Source organism: Coloeus monedula, assembly GCF_965178545.1.
Source record: "Coloeus monedula genome assembly, chromosome: 21".
In the NCBI taxonomy this organism is placed as follows: domain Eukaryota; kingdom Metazoa; phylum Chordata; class Aves; order Passeriformes; family Corvidae; genus Coloeus; species Coloeus monedula.
The window spans coordinates 458,161-472,153 of record NC_138801.1 but is presented as its reverse complement, the minus strand read 5'-3'; the positions used below and the strand labels follow the sequence as shown (position 1 = coordinate 472,153).

The window sequence follows — 13,993 nt, the reverse complement described above, 5'->3', positions numbered from 1 at the left end:
ACAGATTAAAGAGAGGATTTCTAAGTGAGCTAGCAAGCTGGATTTATAGAGCATGCTTTGGTGTCCTCCCTGTTAGAACCTGAGAGCAAGTCTTGGTAAGTTAGAGTGAAGGAGCCTCCAGGTAGAAGCTGGTTGTGTGTTCCAGTGGTCCTGCACTGAGGAAGGGGCGCGTCCACTGTGCCTCACCGAGGCATCCATGCACTTCCTGGCTGCTGTCAGGGATTCGTGGGAACACTGTCCTTTGGGGCTGGGCTTTGGGAGGTTGGTTTTGGCTGCTGGCTCCTTTCAGCTCTTTTATCTAATTGCAGTGACTGAGTTAATTAGCTGTGACCCTCAGGAAGGAGCTGGTCCTGGGAGGCAACAAACAGCCATTGGAAAGAGTTTTCCTGCTGAAATCCGATTTTACTTTGTTCCGTTTTGAGGGAGAAGAGCACAGGCACCTCCCTGACCTGTTGCAGGTGCTGTGGATGTAGTGGCATGGACAGAACCTGCTGCCTCCTGTGCTCAGCCCCTGGGTGCAGGGCCCTGACAGGCAGCTGTCCTTCTGGCAGCGAGGCTTTGAGGGGCAAGAGCAGCTTTGCCTACATGTGCAAGGAGGATTTAATCTGCAAGGTGCAAACATTTTATAGGTCTTCAGAAATATTTTGAAGTCCCAGCCTTTAAAGAAGTTGAAGACTCTGTGGGTCAGTGGGTGATAATATGAGTAATATTGTAAAATTGGAATTGTAATTTTTCTTTGAATTGTCATGGATACCTTTGGAAAGAACTGTGCTTCATCATTCACCAGAACCAGTTCCTTTATGCCCTGGTCTCAAACATGGCACAGGTTGAACATGGAGGAACCTGGTACAGCTTTTGGCCAGACTAGAACAGGAACTGCAGTTCAGGGCCAGGGCCTGGTCTGTGAATGTGACACTGCCCATGGAGGTGGTGACACAGGGCAGGATCTCAGCACAGCAGTCACTCTTCAGAGCCTGCCAGGAATGCTTTAAAGGCAAGAGGGGGAAAAAAGAAAAAGGAAAAACTGAGAAATCAGAGGCTGCTGCTGATGTTTATTTACAGAACAAAATCAAAACAAGGGACATGGAATTAAAATGCCCTCCTAGACTTCTGGTTTCATTTAATTTTATTATTAAATTAGCTGCTACTGTAAACAGCAGTCGTGTGCTGCCTCACAGTGTGCAGTGGGAGCAGTGGCCCCCACGCCCAGTCCCTGGTGCTGGACACCCCAGTGCTGGACAACTGGTCAGGCTCCTGCACAGCAATGGGAGCTCTTTCCTGCTGTTGCTGGAGTTGCCTGTTCCTGGAGATCATTACGAGTCTCCATGGGCTTCTGTGGGAGTAGGGTGCCTCACCCTTGAAGCCTCGTGAATGTGAAAAACCCATCTTGGGCAGCAGCAGCTGTGGGTGTCTCATCCTGTGAGCAGGGCACCCCAAGGGTGAGGTGGGGGGCACAGAAGGGTCCTTCCCCCAGACCACTTATTTTGTCTGGGGCATTTGCTCAGGCTGGGAGCAGAGGCAAGGGAGGAGCACTGCTCCCCATGCATCTTGTCTTGGGGGTCCCCACTGCCTGCCTGCAGCCCCTTGGGTGGCCAAAGGGCTTCTGGAGCCTGGCCAAGCCACGGGGTGAAGGGGTGAGGGCTGCTGCCCTCCTGGCACTGGGGCAGGCAGTGGCAGTGGCTGCCCAGGGCTTCGTTTCTGTAAAGTTCCCAGAATTGGTGGTATTTAAACCCTCGTGACACCGGTGCCTGGCTGTGAAAGGAGATGCTGAATGAGCACCTTGTTTTCTGCTTTCTGCCTTTAATGCATTTTAGCAGCAGGCTGGTGACGGGCCTGACACGCCGGCTCCGCACACGCTCCTGCGCTTGGGGAGTGCAGCATTAATAACACACTTCCATGCATCATGCCATTTTTAAGCATGATCGTTATGATAAAGGGCATATACTTAATTACAGGCCTGCTTAATTACAGCTCTGTTGAAGCTCGTTTGTTTAGGAGAGTGCTAATTGTGCTGCAGAGCCTTTGGCTCACCCTGCTTTTATCTGCTGCTTCGCTCTGTAGTTCTGAGCTCAGGGTGGGCTGGAGCGCGTGGCCGAGGGACGGGGGGGCTCTGGGGGCTGCGGGGACACGCACACTTGGCATAGCTCAGCCTTTAGATTACTTTACAAAAGCTAGCGTGTGGCTGATCAAAGTGGGTTTCTGTTGGATAACAAATGCAGATGGTCTTTCAGGTTTAAAACTTCCTGGATTTGGTGATGCTGCTTTTCATCTGTTTCCTTTTGTTTCCCTTTGTGCTGTGGCTGCCACACAGCACCTTTGATAACAAAATCACTCCTGTGGAGGGGGGTTTTTAAACTGAAAATAGACAAAGCAAATGTAAAATGCTGAGTATTCTTAAATGACCCTTGTTTAATCACTAACATGGTAATTCAGTGGTGCTGGTAGAAATTAGAAACAGCAAACGGAGGAGCCCTGGGTTTGTGGGTGCAGATGCTTTCTGAAAGAAAACCCTATTTGAGGATCACTGGAGGGCCTCTCAGGGCTTAAATTTACTCTAATTTGAAGTTTTCATTTCTTTCAGAATTGAAATTTAAAGACTTCAGATGTTAAAGGTGTAAGTGCAATGAAGGAGGTGTATCTGGGGTGCCTTAGAAATGTGCCCTTTTCTGTCTTGTGCGCAAATTGCTGAGTTACATGTTTTAAAAATAAGTGTGTCCCTTGTACTACCACGTCTTGTGGGAGGCTTCCTGTGACACGGTGATAACAAGACACAAACACTGAACATCATTGCACTAGGATGAATATACAAAATGGCATAAAGACAGACAGTGCTATGAGTACCAGTAAGGTTATGCTACAGAGAAAGCTGGGCCCAGTGACATGAGGCTGTGCCATGTGGGGTGTCATGTCCTCACGTCTGTCCTCATATTCCACAGGTTTGCATCCTCCAGATGTGGTTTGCAAGTGTTTGAGCTCCACTGCTCACTGTTGAGTTTGCACTGGCAACAGCCAGGCCAGGGAGGGTGCTTGGCCCCAGGTGTTTGTCATCATCCTGCCCAGGTGGTGGGAACTTACTGCCTGGTACGCAGGTGGTGGTGTTAACTGCTTTAGGGGCTACAAGTGCCCTGAACCAGCTGTTCCTTATTCTCTTGCTCAGACACCACCGAGTGTGCTGAATGGGTTTGGTGAGGAGGTGGTAAGTAGAAGTGCATCCTCCTTTCAGTTTCAAATACTATCCTGCTTTGTCAGCTGCACAAAATTGGAAAATGCAAAATTGAGGCCATGAAATTGTATCTGGATAGAGCAGGGAGAATTCATTGAACTCCTGGTTTGGTAGGGACTGACCCAGCTATGTCTTACATGGAAAGGAACCACTGGCAGTTTCAAGGGAGGAAAAGGCTGGCAATAACGTTTAGGAGCAATCAGTCATGTGTCAATGCTGTGAATACTTGGTCTGTCACTGGGAATGTGTGAAGTTGCATGTCAGAAGCCAGCTGGAAATGTCACATGTGATGTCTTGTCCCTTTCAGCAATGGATGGAGTGCCTTTTATGATTTCGGAGAAGTTTGCCTGTGCTCCTGAAGGGGTGAGTTGCCTTTGTTGTTCTCCCACTGTCTGAAATTCATTGTTTCATGGAGAGCGATCACAAAACATCAAGACAAATTACCTGCTTCTGGGAGCTGTTCTGTTGTGGGGCCAAATACATACCCAGTGCTTGAGATGGGCTGAGGTTGCATGTCACAATAGCTGCCCATTAGGTGGGAAAGGCTTCTGCCAGATTGCTTCTAAAACTGAATTTTCCTGGGATTTCAAGGTTTATTACCATCAAAAATAGGAATGGCACTGGGACTCCCTGGTGCTGAAAGCATTTCTAATTTCTTAGCATAGATTGTAAAGAAAGCTGCAGATGTGGAGTTCTCCTGGATTTACCTGTTGTGGGATGGCATAGTGCCATCAGCTTTACTACTTCCTGTTGGCACTCCAGCAGTTCAGGGCAGTGGTAATGGCACAGTGCCCTCCAGTGCCATCAGCTGCCACGAGGGTCCTGCCTGGCTGTGGGTGAACCGGAGAGGGCACTGGGTGGTGCCTGCCCCACACGGGGCACTGCAGGGCCACGCCAGCGGGGCACGCTGCCGACAGCATGGGCGGGGCACGTCTGCTTCACCCAAACAGAAGCACTGGTACTGGTTCAGGATGACCTCTGGGTGTCACTGGGCCAGTGCTTGTTAAAGCTGATGATGCAGAGCTCAAAGATTCAGCATCCCACTACCAGTTCCCAAATCCGTCTGATCCTAAAGCAGCATCTTTTTAAAAATCAATTTACAGGAAGCTGTTAAGGCAAACACTGGGCCATCAGCTGTGTCTGATTTTTCAGTAGTGCTCCAGCTTTGTGCTTTCTTCTTCCTGCTGACAGGGGTTTTTCACATCCCTTGCTTTCTGAGAGGGTTGTTTATGGGCCGTTATTCCCAGAAAGCTGAAGTCCCTGCTGTGAGGACAAATGCAGAGAGATTAGGTCGTGCTAATCCTCCCTGCAGATCCTTTAGACACCATTGCCACCATATGGTCAGTTTGGTCAGGGCTTCCCGCAGCTGGTGCCGCTCACACCTCCGTGCTGTGGCCACAGAATTCCATCCGGTGCTCAGACTGCGTCCTGCAGTGGGAAGGTGGTGGCAGGTCCTCCTGAGCAGAGCGACACAGAGGTGAGTGTCAGCTGTGGCGCTAAGGGAGAACAGTGTTGAAGCTGGTAGCCCCAACCCACCGTCTGCTGCTTCACTCTCCTAGTGGAATGAGGAACAGGATCATGCCTGTGTTTACAGATGGTGCCTCTAAATCTCTGGTGATAGAGTGTTTGCTGACTCTAAACAGAACAAAACAACAAACAAACAAACACACAACCCCTCCCCAACCCTGAATTTGACATTTTTGTTTCTTTCTTGCAGATGCAGCCGGTTGATCTCTTGGGTATTACAATCAAAACCCTTGCAGAAATCGAAAAGGAGGTAAGTAGCCAGCCAGGCACTGAGCAAGTCACAAGGGCTGTTTTCACTTCTTTTTAAGAACCCTTCCTTTATGGAAAATACTTTTCTTATCTTTCACAAGTCACAGAGTATGGATAAAGTCAAGCAGTAAACCCAGGGTCAGGGATGCCCTCCGTGATCCGTGATGAGTGAAGACACTTCAGGTGGTGAATATAATGGCAAAGTGTGGGGCCTTCTGTTTAATTCCAGATGTCTGTCTTGGTTAACCTTTCTTTCTCATGTATTAACAGTACACAGTGCAGGCAGGACACTCTTAGGTGCCTCTTGCATGTCAGGAAGGCAAATGGACTTGACTCAGCAATGTCAGGTAAACACCTTCTTCAGTTCTGATGAAAGATGCTGGGAAGTTGTTTCTGTGAGAATTGGGCTGCACTTCTGTGGATGTGAATGTTTGAGGAGCTCAGGCAGGAGGCAGCCACCAAACCGAGGGTGATTCTGAGGGACTGTTCTGGCACATGCATGGTGTACCTGGCATGGTGCCAAGGAGCTGCCTACTCTACAAAGGTTGCTTCACATCTAAAGGCTAAGACCGGGAAGAAACTTGTCTCAGCAGCACATGCTTCTTCAGGCACCATTAGTCACAAAGACCTCCTCTTATGCCATCTAGCTGGGTTCAAGGGAGAGAGTAGGAAGATGACATCACAAAGCTGCCAGATTCCTCAAGGCTTTTCCACTTTTTATTCCACTTGAGTCCAGTTGCCTAAATCTACCCTCTTCTGCCTGAAAATTTTGTCTGAGTACAAGAAGATGGTCAGGCCCAGTTGCCAGGGCTTTCGCAGGCACCTCATGGGACTGCAGTGGCCGCAGTAGTGGATCTGAAGGTGCTGCCTGACAGGGGCAGTGGCTGACAGATGGAGCCATTGCCTCAGGCACTGCAGTCTGCCACATGGCCCTCACAGGCCTGTGGAATGTGGGGACACCCGCACTGGAATCATTTGCGTGGGCCAGGCAGGAGAGGCCGCTACCCGCCGGCTCTCCCACAGCTCCTGCTCTGGAGCAGGCTGTGTGCGTTCCAGCGTAATGAAAAGTATGATTATGCAGCCCATATTCCTTGATGAAGCATCTTGTCTGCACATAGAGAGCTACACATATAAATATTGTGAATTTCGGCATGGCTTTATTTCCCTTGCAAGCAATAGCACCATTACAGCAAATCTTCTGGATATCCAAAGCAGCCAGAACATTCTCCCTGGAGCAAGATGCCTTGCAAAAAATACTCCAAAGAATTCCAAGAATTACTGTTCTCTGTCACCACATTTGGAGATGTATGCACCCATCCTCCAAGCTGCAGGCAGCTGAATTTCAGGACTCTACCCTGTCAGGAAAATGATGGAAATAGGTGCAAATCCTGGACTGCACCTGAACTGCTGTCGTTGCCCCAGGATGGCACAGCTGTGCCCGGGGGAGTACACAGAGAGCTGGGCTATGAGGAGGTGGTGAAGTGCAGGTGTAAGTGGCACATGCCGTCACTTCATGGCTAATTTGGTGGATGTAGGACAAGAGAGGAGAGGAGAGAAGCGGAGCCCTGGCAGTGCTGCTGCCAGGTCTCCCAGCAGGGCTCTGGGGGTTTGTCCTTGCTACTCCCGCCTGTCCTGGGTAGGGTAGAGTCACTGAGTGGGCACCTGGGCAGGTGCAGGTGATAGCACAGGTGCTGGCATGGTCGCTGTTCACAGCTCTGTGGCGGATGCTGCAGCGCCTTTGGCTGCGGCGGCGAGGGCAGTGGTCTGGCTGCTGGCAGGGTGCACCCTGTCTTCGTTTGAGCTTGGCGTGGTGTAAAAAGTCTAGAGAGAGCCTAATTAGTAAAGGGAGCATCCAATATTCATCATTCCTTTTAAACTGATAAGGAATGCAGTTCATTTAACCACTAAATTGCTACAAGTTTTCATGGGCTGCTCTTTGCAAATATATTTAATGAAGAAATTGTAAATCTAGAAGAGCTTAAAATTTTAATTTTACACAGAAATATTTTTCCTTGTTTGCATGTTTGTAGTCAATTCTCCTGAGTGCAGTCACATGAAATGTTCTTTAAATGAACATATTTGCTAACTGGCATGATTTCAGATTTTAAAACATTGGTTCCAGCAATTAGGAGTTTCCTCAGTTCCCCAATGACTGGAGAGATTCGTCTTGATTATAATTGCTCTTAGCCACGCATATCTAATTTGTGTCTTTTTAAGTGTTAATTAGTAAACAGTTTGAGCTGACATCTTTATGCGTTTGGGTGTTGAAAAATGAAGCCTATTGCGTGCCACCGGCTGCGGCATCGCAACAGGGAGGTGCGGCCGCGGGGGAGTAAAGGCCCGGTACGGCCCCCGGTGTACAGCCCCGGTGTACGGCCCCCGGTGTACGGCCCCCGGTGTACGGCCCCCGGTGTACGGCCCCCGGTGTACAGCCCCGGTGTACGAGCCCCGGTGTACGAGCCCCGGTGTACGGCCCCCGGTGTACGGCCCCCGGTGTACGGCCCCCGGTGTACGGCCCCCGGTGTACAGCCCCCGGTGTAGAGGCTCTGGTACAGCCCCCGGTGTACAGCCCCCGGTGTACAGCCCCCGGTGTAGAGGCTCTGGTACAGCCCCCGGTGCAGCCCCGGTGTACAGCCCCCGGTGTACAGCCCCGGTGTAGAGGCTCTGGTACAGCCCCCGGTGTACAGCCCCCGGTACAGCCCCGGTACAGCCCCAGCGGCCCGGGGTGCCCCATTCCCGCCCGGCCCGGCCCGGCCCGCCGCGAGCCCGCGGCGCCCCCTGCCGGCCCCGCGCCGCCTCGCCAGGGCCGGGGCCGGGCTCACCGGGGATGGGGCTCACCGGGGCCGGCCCCCTTTGCTTGGCAGGAGCAGGGCTCCCGCAGCTCGGTGTCGCGCCGGTGTCCTCCCGAGCCGGCACCGAAAGGAGGTCGGCGTTGGACGGAAGTGGCACAGCCCTGGTAAAACTGGCACAGCCCTGGCACAGCCCTGGGCCGGGCACCAGCATGGTGGGTGGTTGCCGGGACCGCCTCGCTGGCAGCATGTCCCGTGCCCCAGTCCGGCTGGCGAGGAGCGCGCAGGGGGATGTGTTTGTGACATTCCAAGAGCCACAGATGGGACACTGGGAGATGCATGGGAGGAGAGTCCGTGTACGGGGCCATTGCAGTGGATGTGCCAGGGTCGTGGGCAGCTCCTACCCCCGTAGCCCTAACATATGGCACGGCTTTGGCCGCTCACTTGCCACGGGAAAGCCACCGCTACGCCGCTCTCCTGGGGTGCCCTGGCAGGGACCAGGGTGGCCGCGGACCGGCGGGGTGCGGCTCCCAGAGTGCCACGAGATGGCACTGCTACAGTGCACGCCAGGCTGCGAGGGATGTCCCTCAGCTGCAGGGGTGTCCCTTGCCTGCAGTGACATCGCGGGGGCACAGGATGTGTATATAGGGATTTTCACCCTCTTGCCAGCCAAAAATGTTAATTCTGATGGTAGCAGCTTGTGTAGACCTGGCAGGGGGAGTGTTTCTGAGTATCTGCTTTATGGGCAGGATGAGTGTGGCCATGTTTGTGTTGATGCTGGGTTTTGGGGAAGGGGGGGTGAACCCTACCTGGGGAGGTCACTGATGTGGTGCCAGCAGGTTCACCTGGCATTGCCCTACCTGGGCCAGCTGCCGCCACGCCTGGTTTTTCTCTCATTTTTCTGCTTCTTATATTGTCCCACTCCAGGCACGGGCAGTGTGGCTCTGTGGGTCTGTGCTCCACGGTTCCCTCTCTCTGCTTTGCCCCACAGTACGACTACAGCTTCCGGACGGAGCAGAGCGCGGCGGCCCGCCTGCCGCCCAGCCCCACCCGGTGCCCGCCGGTGCCGCCGTCCTGAGGGGCCGCGGTGCTGGAGCGTGTGTGCGTGCATACTACTGAGCAGGACACAGCGATGGAACCAGCCTGGCCCCCACGTGTCCGGCCACCGCCACCACCCTGCGCTGCACCACCCCCTGCACACACCGCTCCTCACATTGGGACCGCGCGACCCTTCGGCAGCTGCCCCCTACCCCCGCCCCCCTGCTGCTGCAGACCCCTCTCCGCGTGAGTACAGGACTGGGAGCCTGACGCAGCCCCTTGCTCATCCCCACTTTGTAACCCTGCTGCAGGACAGTCAACAGAATCCAGAGCTGTAGCAGACCTCTGCAAACACAGCTGGGAGCTTGTGGAGCATTGAGAAATCTTAGCCCTAAAAGGAACAAATAAAAGGCATGGCTGGGTACTGCCACACGAGCTGCCATGGAGCTGCCTGGCTCTCAACACCTTGCAGCAGGAGGCTCCTGTGGCGCTCAGTCCAGTGCAGAACTGAGCTGCAGTGAATGCCAATCCCTCTGCCAAGGTCTGGGCACAGAAGTTCTGCTGTGGCTGGGATCAGTCACAGATCCACTGTGGTCACTGGATTTGCTGTAGGCTGAGGGAGCCAGGGCCCCTGGCTGTCCCTGGGCACTGGCAGGGCAGAGCAGGTAGAGTGCTCAAGGTGCACTGCAGGTCCCAAGATGAAGCACCTCTGCTTTGCACAGGTTGTCCATCTGTCTGTATGGATCCGTGGCAGCAAGCATCCCCTGTTTCTTTCTGGATGGATGCTGGCAGTGGCATCCTGGCAGGCCCTGGCAGTGCCCCACTGACCCCAGCCAAGCTGCCTGTGAAGGCGGGGCCCTGCTGACAACTGGGATGCCATCACCTGCCCGTCATTGAGACAGTTCTCTTAACGTGTTCCCCTCTAGCTGCTAAAACAAAAGAGATGTGCCTGTTTCCTGGGCATTCATGGGGAAGCACTGAACACTGACATGGCACAGGATGAGAGTGGGATGCATTAAACCCTGATCTCTGCCTTCCTGTGATTGCTGACTGGGCTTGCTCCCAAGCCAAACGCATGTCTTGAAGAAGTCCGTTGCTGTAATAAGTTATTTACAAGTGCCCATCTGACTGTGCTGCTCTTTCAAGTCTCTGCTGTAGAACAAAGATACATCATGGCAGCAAAATGGCAATTTTTGAGTAAGTGTTAAAACGTACAATTTTTTTGTAAAATACTTATTCCCTGACCCCACTGAAATGCAATTGCCATGGTAACAGTTGCAGTGTTGTTGCTCTCAGCCTGGGTCGTACATGTGTCCCGACCCACTTTGCACTCACTTGGATTGATCTGGCATTTGCTAGTGGCACAGAATGGTGACTAACAGCAGCTTTTGTACTGTCGGCTAATATTTTTTATTTGTACATAAGTAAAATAAGTCTTGTCCAAAGATCCATTTCTGGTTTTAAGGCACTGCACTGTACTGCTGGGATAAAGAGCACAAAATACCGTGACCTTTGGGACAAACTGAGTCCAGATCTTTGCTTCAGCTTCTTCCAATCAGGTAAATAATTTTCTGGAGCTGCCTCTGTAGAGCGGCCATGTGGTTGGAGAGCGGAGGCCAATTTGGTTGCATGTGTGTTGTTTTTGGGCAAAAGAGTTAAAGCTGTGCACCAGCTCTGGAGCCCTCGAGCGACCCCCTGGAAGTGCTCATTTACTTGGAGCTTGCACCACCATTTTTAGTTATTTATCCTGCAGTAAAGAAAAGCCAGATCTCACTGCCAGGCTTCACAAAGGCCAGATTGATGATGCCGACATCGACAAATGAACATACCATGGCAGCTTGGTCATTCGGCTCAGGTTCACTTCAAGTTCAAATCCACTCTATGCTGTAGTGCTGTGCCCATCTCATCCATCTTTTGTCTTTCTATTTTTCTGCTTGTAATTTGTTTTGTAGTTTTCTGTGACATCCATTTATAGCTTCTCCTGAGGCTCAGTGGTCACGGCAGGTAGGCAGGAGCCATCTGCAGCAGTGCATTCCTCATAGCTTTGGGATGAGAGCTGACCTTCCCTGTTGATGGTGGAGGAACGAGGGCTGCGGACTAGCACAGGGCACAGCACAGCCAGCAGTCTGCAGAGCTCCAGGGGCAGTGCCTGCCACTGGGAGATGGAGAGACAGCTGTCAGGAGCCCCTCCTCGAGCCACCTCTGCCTGTGTGAGGGCAGGGCTGCCTGCGCAGCGGCCGGGGGGCTCAGCAAGGAGCAGGTTCTGAGAGCCACCGAGTGCCACGCTCAGTGCCACACTCCCTGGCACTGGGAGTGCCTGTGTCTGAGAAAATGGGTGCAGAGCTTTGAGTCCCTTGTGTAAGAGAAAATCAATGCTTTAATATTTATACCAACGGCTAGGTATGCTCAGCCTTCTTGGACATAACAAGCTCTGCTCTGCAACGACCTACAGGAAACACTGGATACTTGGAACACTGGCAGGACACGCAGCTGGGACAGGCATCTGCATCTTCAGGATGTATTTGTATACCTACTTCTCCCTCTTTAACACTGAGCCAGCAAAGCTGCTTCGGGACTCACCTGCAGAGAACCTTGAGAGGAGTTTGCTCTCCATAGTGTGGTCCTGCACTACGGCACTGCAGGGACAGCCTGTTCCGAATGCACACAGGACAGATGCAGTTCCTGTGGGGCAAACACAATCAAGGTGTTTTGAACAAAAAGCTGCAGCTGCTGAGAGCCAGCTGAGCTCTAAGCCCTGCTAACCACAGGCTGGAAAACTAGGCAATTCCAAAAGGGAGACGGCTCAGATCCAGTGCTTGGAAGCACAGCAAGACACAGTGCAGGGTGGTTGACTGTGTCAGCTTCTCAGTCCACTGATCAGAGGAAGCTTTTTTTTATTGCACTGCTGAATTCCCGAGATCTGGAGTGTCAGGTCAGCATTTCCATGGGAAGGTTTTATTGGCTGTTCCATAACTTCTGTACTCACGGCAGCTTCATTGCAAGGCTGGTCCTTGCATCATTATGGTGAGTCCTCCATGCTGGCATGTGCCATGGTCAGTATCAGCATCTCTCTGCATCTTCCTCCCTGGCCGAGAGGCGACTGTGGAAGAATTGGCCCAGGCAATAAATGTTGAGAGAGTCTGATGCGGATGTTGTCTGGCTGTGGAGAAGCCTTCTGGAGCATAAGGGGAGGGGAGGAGTCAGTGGAAAGCAACAGAAGTGGATTTGCAGAGCTTTACCAGATGTTCTTGGCTACCTTGCCTGAATTTGTAGAACAAAACTGGTCTCTGGGTAGTTTAAACTTGTGGCTGATGGAGAAGTTAGTTTGCCAAATTAATATACATCTGCAACAGAGACAGAAAAGCAGCAGTGAGGGGTTTGCTTACTGTAAAATACACCTTCTGATGTGAATTCATAGTGACACGCTGCCTCCTGGATTCCTCACGGCAAGAAGCTGGTCGTGTGCCGAGGTGACTCGTGGCCACCCAGGCCAGGCTGTGCTGTCTGCTGTGTTAATTATGGAAAGGCAAGAAGTTAGTTCAGAAAGTGATGTAGAGTGTGAACTTTGTGATAAAATTCAAGTGTGAATAGTTGTAGCAGGTGTCTTCCCTTATGGGAGCACCTCGTATCTGTAGTTCCATACGAGTAAACTGTGTCAGACTTTTCCTGTGACTGTCCCTGCGTGTCCCCATAGTGTTTGTTGGAGGTTTCCCGGGAGCCTCCTGTGCAGTGAGAGGTTGTTGGTAGTCTGTAGCATTGGGCTTGTTTGGTTTCACACCCAGCACTGCCCCCTCAGTGTCCTGAGCTCTCCAGACTGAACCCACATGCCACCAAGCCGGGAGAATTCCTGTCGTGGGCACTGCATGTGCCAGGTAGGTGCTAGTGGCAAGAGGATGCCTCCACAGGCCTTGGTGCCTCCTCTTCTGTGGGGCCTGAAATCTCCTGGGAGGAGGGAAAACGGGATAGAGCTGGCTGGTTCCGTGTTGGCCTTCACCTCCCCGCTGCTCCCCAGGTGACTTCGGGTCTGTCTCCCCAGATGTGCCCGCGGCCGCTCTCCCATGGCAGCCCCAGGAGCCCTGAGAGCTGTTTCTGCTCCTCCCAAAGGGCAGGCACACCTCACTACATCCAAATGATTACCTCAGCCTTGGAGCCTTGACGAACAGCCGGGAATCCATCCCAGCAGCAGCAAACCCCCTGCAGCAGGGCAGCCGAGCGGGCTGGTGTCAGCCATCCCGAGCCTTATCGCCCGGGCTGTGGTAAGAAAGGAGGAGGGAGAGGCTGCTCCTCTGCTCACAAACAAGCTCAGTGAGGTGCTGCTCGGTTCATTCACCACAGGGAAACCAAACACTTTGGATATTCTGGTCATTTGTTGTAAAATTGTTTCCTAACAGCAACAGATTTAAATGTTATCATACAAATGGCAGAGAGAAGCCTTTTATGCAGTTGCAAAGTGGTTTTCTAAGATGGTTGGGTTACTGAAAGTGATTTTACTGTGCATTAATCTTATGAATGTTACTATGTTTTATATTTATTTTAGATGACCCTCCTGTATTTTACAAAGGGAAGTTTCATTGTGTGATAACTCAGTCTGTATTCTTAATATAATTTGTTAAATGAAACTTGTTTTAATCAGATAATTCTGTGTGGTTTTGTGTTTTAATTTTCTGACTGAAACAACTACCTGGATTGAAAGGGTGAACTACAGAGGTGGCAACACGATCCCGTGTAGGGAACACGCTTGTGTTTGTGGGGTTTCTTTGTTGAAAATTGGATATAAAAAGCCTTGGAAAATGTGTCCAAAATGTCTTGCTCTACAGGTATGCTGCAAAGTCAAAACAAGCTCAAATTACGTGTTTTATGGGGAAGGATTGGGCGAAGCCTGGCAAAAGCAGTTCTCAGTACAGGGATGGTGCTGGGAGCAGTGAGGGCAGCACACGCCACCTCAGCCCATGGCACAGAGCTTGGGCTGCAGTGGCCCTGTGGGCAGCAGTACAGGCAGGCAGGTACCTGTGTGGCCAGGGGCAGCAAGCCCTGAGGGGAATGGGCTGCTCAGCCAGGGAGAGGCCAGTACTGCACTACACTGAAAATTGTTATTCTTTGTGCTAAATTATTTTTCTTCTGAACTTGACACAAGCTAGTGGTGCACAGTCTGACCTCTGGCATCTTC

At 51.9% G+C, this 13,993-nt stretch overlaps 1 protein-coding gene across 12 annotated transcripts in view; it reads left to right on the top strand.

The window, feature by feature from the left end:
• Positions 1 to 13,463, top strand: part of MVB12B (multivesicular body subunit 12B) — a 59,479-nt gene extending 46,016 nt beyond the window's left edge. For 6 of the 12 annotated variants that reach the window (XM_082295249.1, XM_082295250.1, XM_082295247.1 and 3 more), the window contains 3 exons: positions 3,531 to 3,586; positions 4,941 to 5,000; positions 8,780 to 13,463. In XM_082295249.1, the coding sequence (XP_082151375.1) occupies positions 3,531 to 3,586; positions 4,941 to 5,000; positions 8,780 to 8,866 (203 nt within the window). In that variant the 3' untranslated portion in view covers positions 8,867 to 13,463. The remainder of the gene's footprint in view (positions 1 to 3,530; positions 3,587 to 4,940; positions 5,001 to 8,779) is intronic. The other 6 variants (XR_014227011.1, XR_014227012.1, XR_014227010.1 and 3 more) reach the window with 6 other exon arrangements.
• The last annotated feature ends 530 nt before the right edge of the window (positions 13,464 to 13,993 follow it).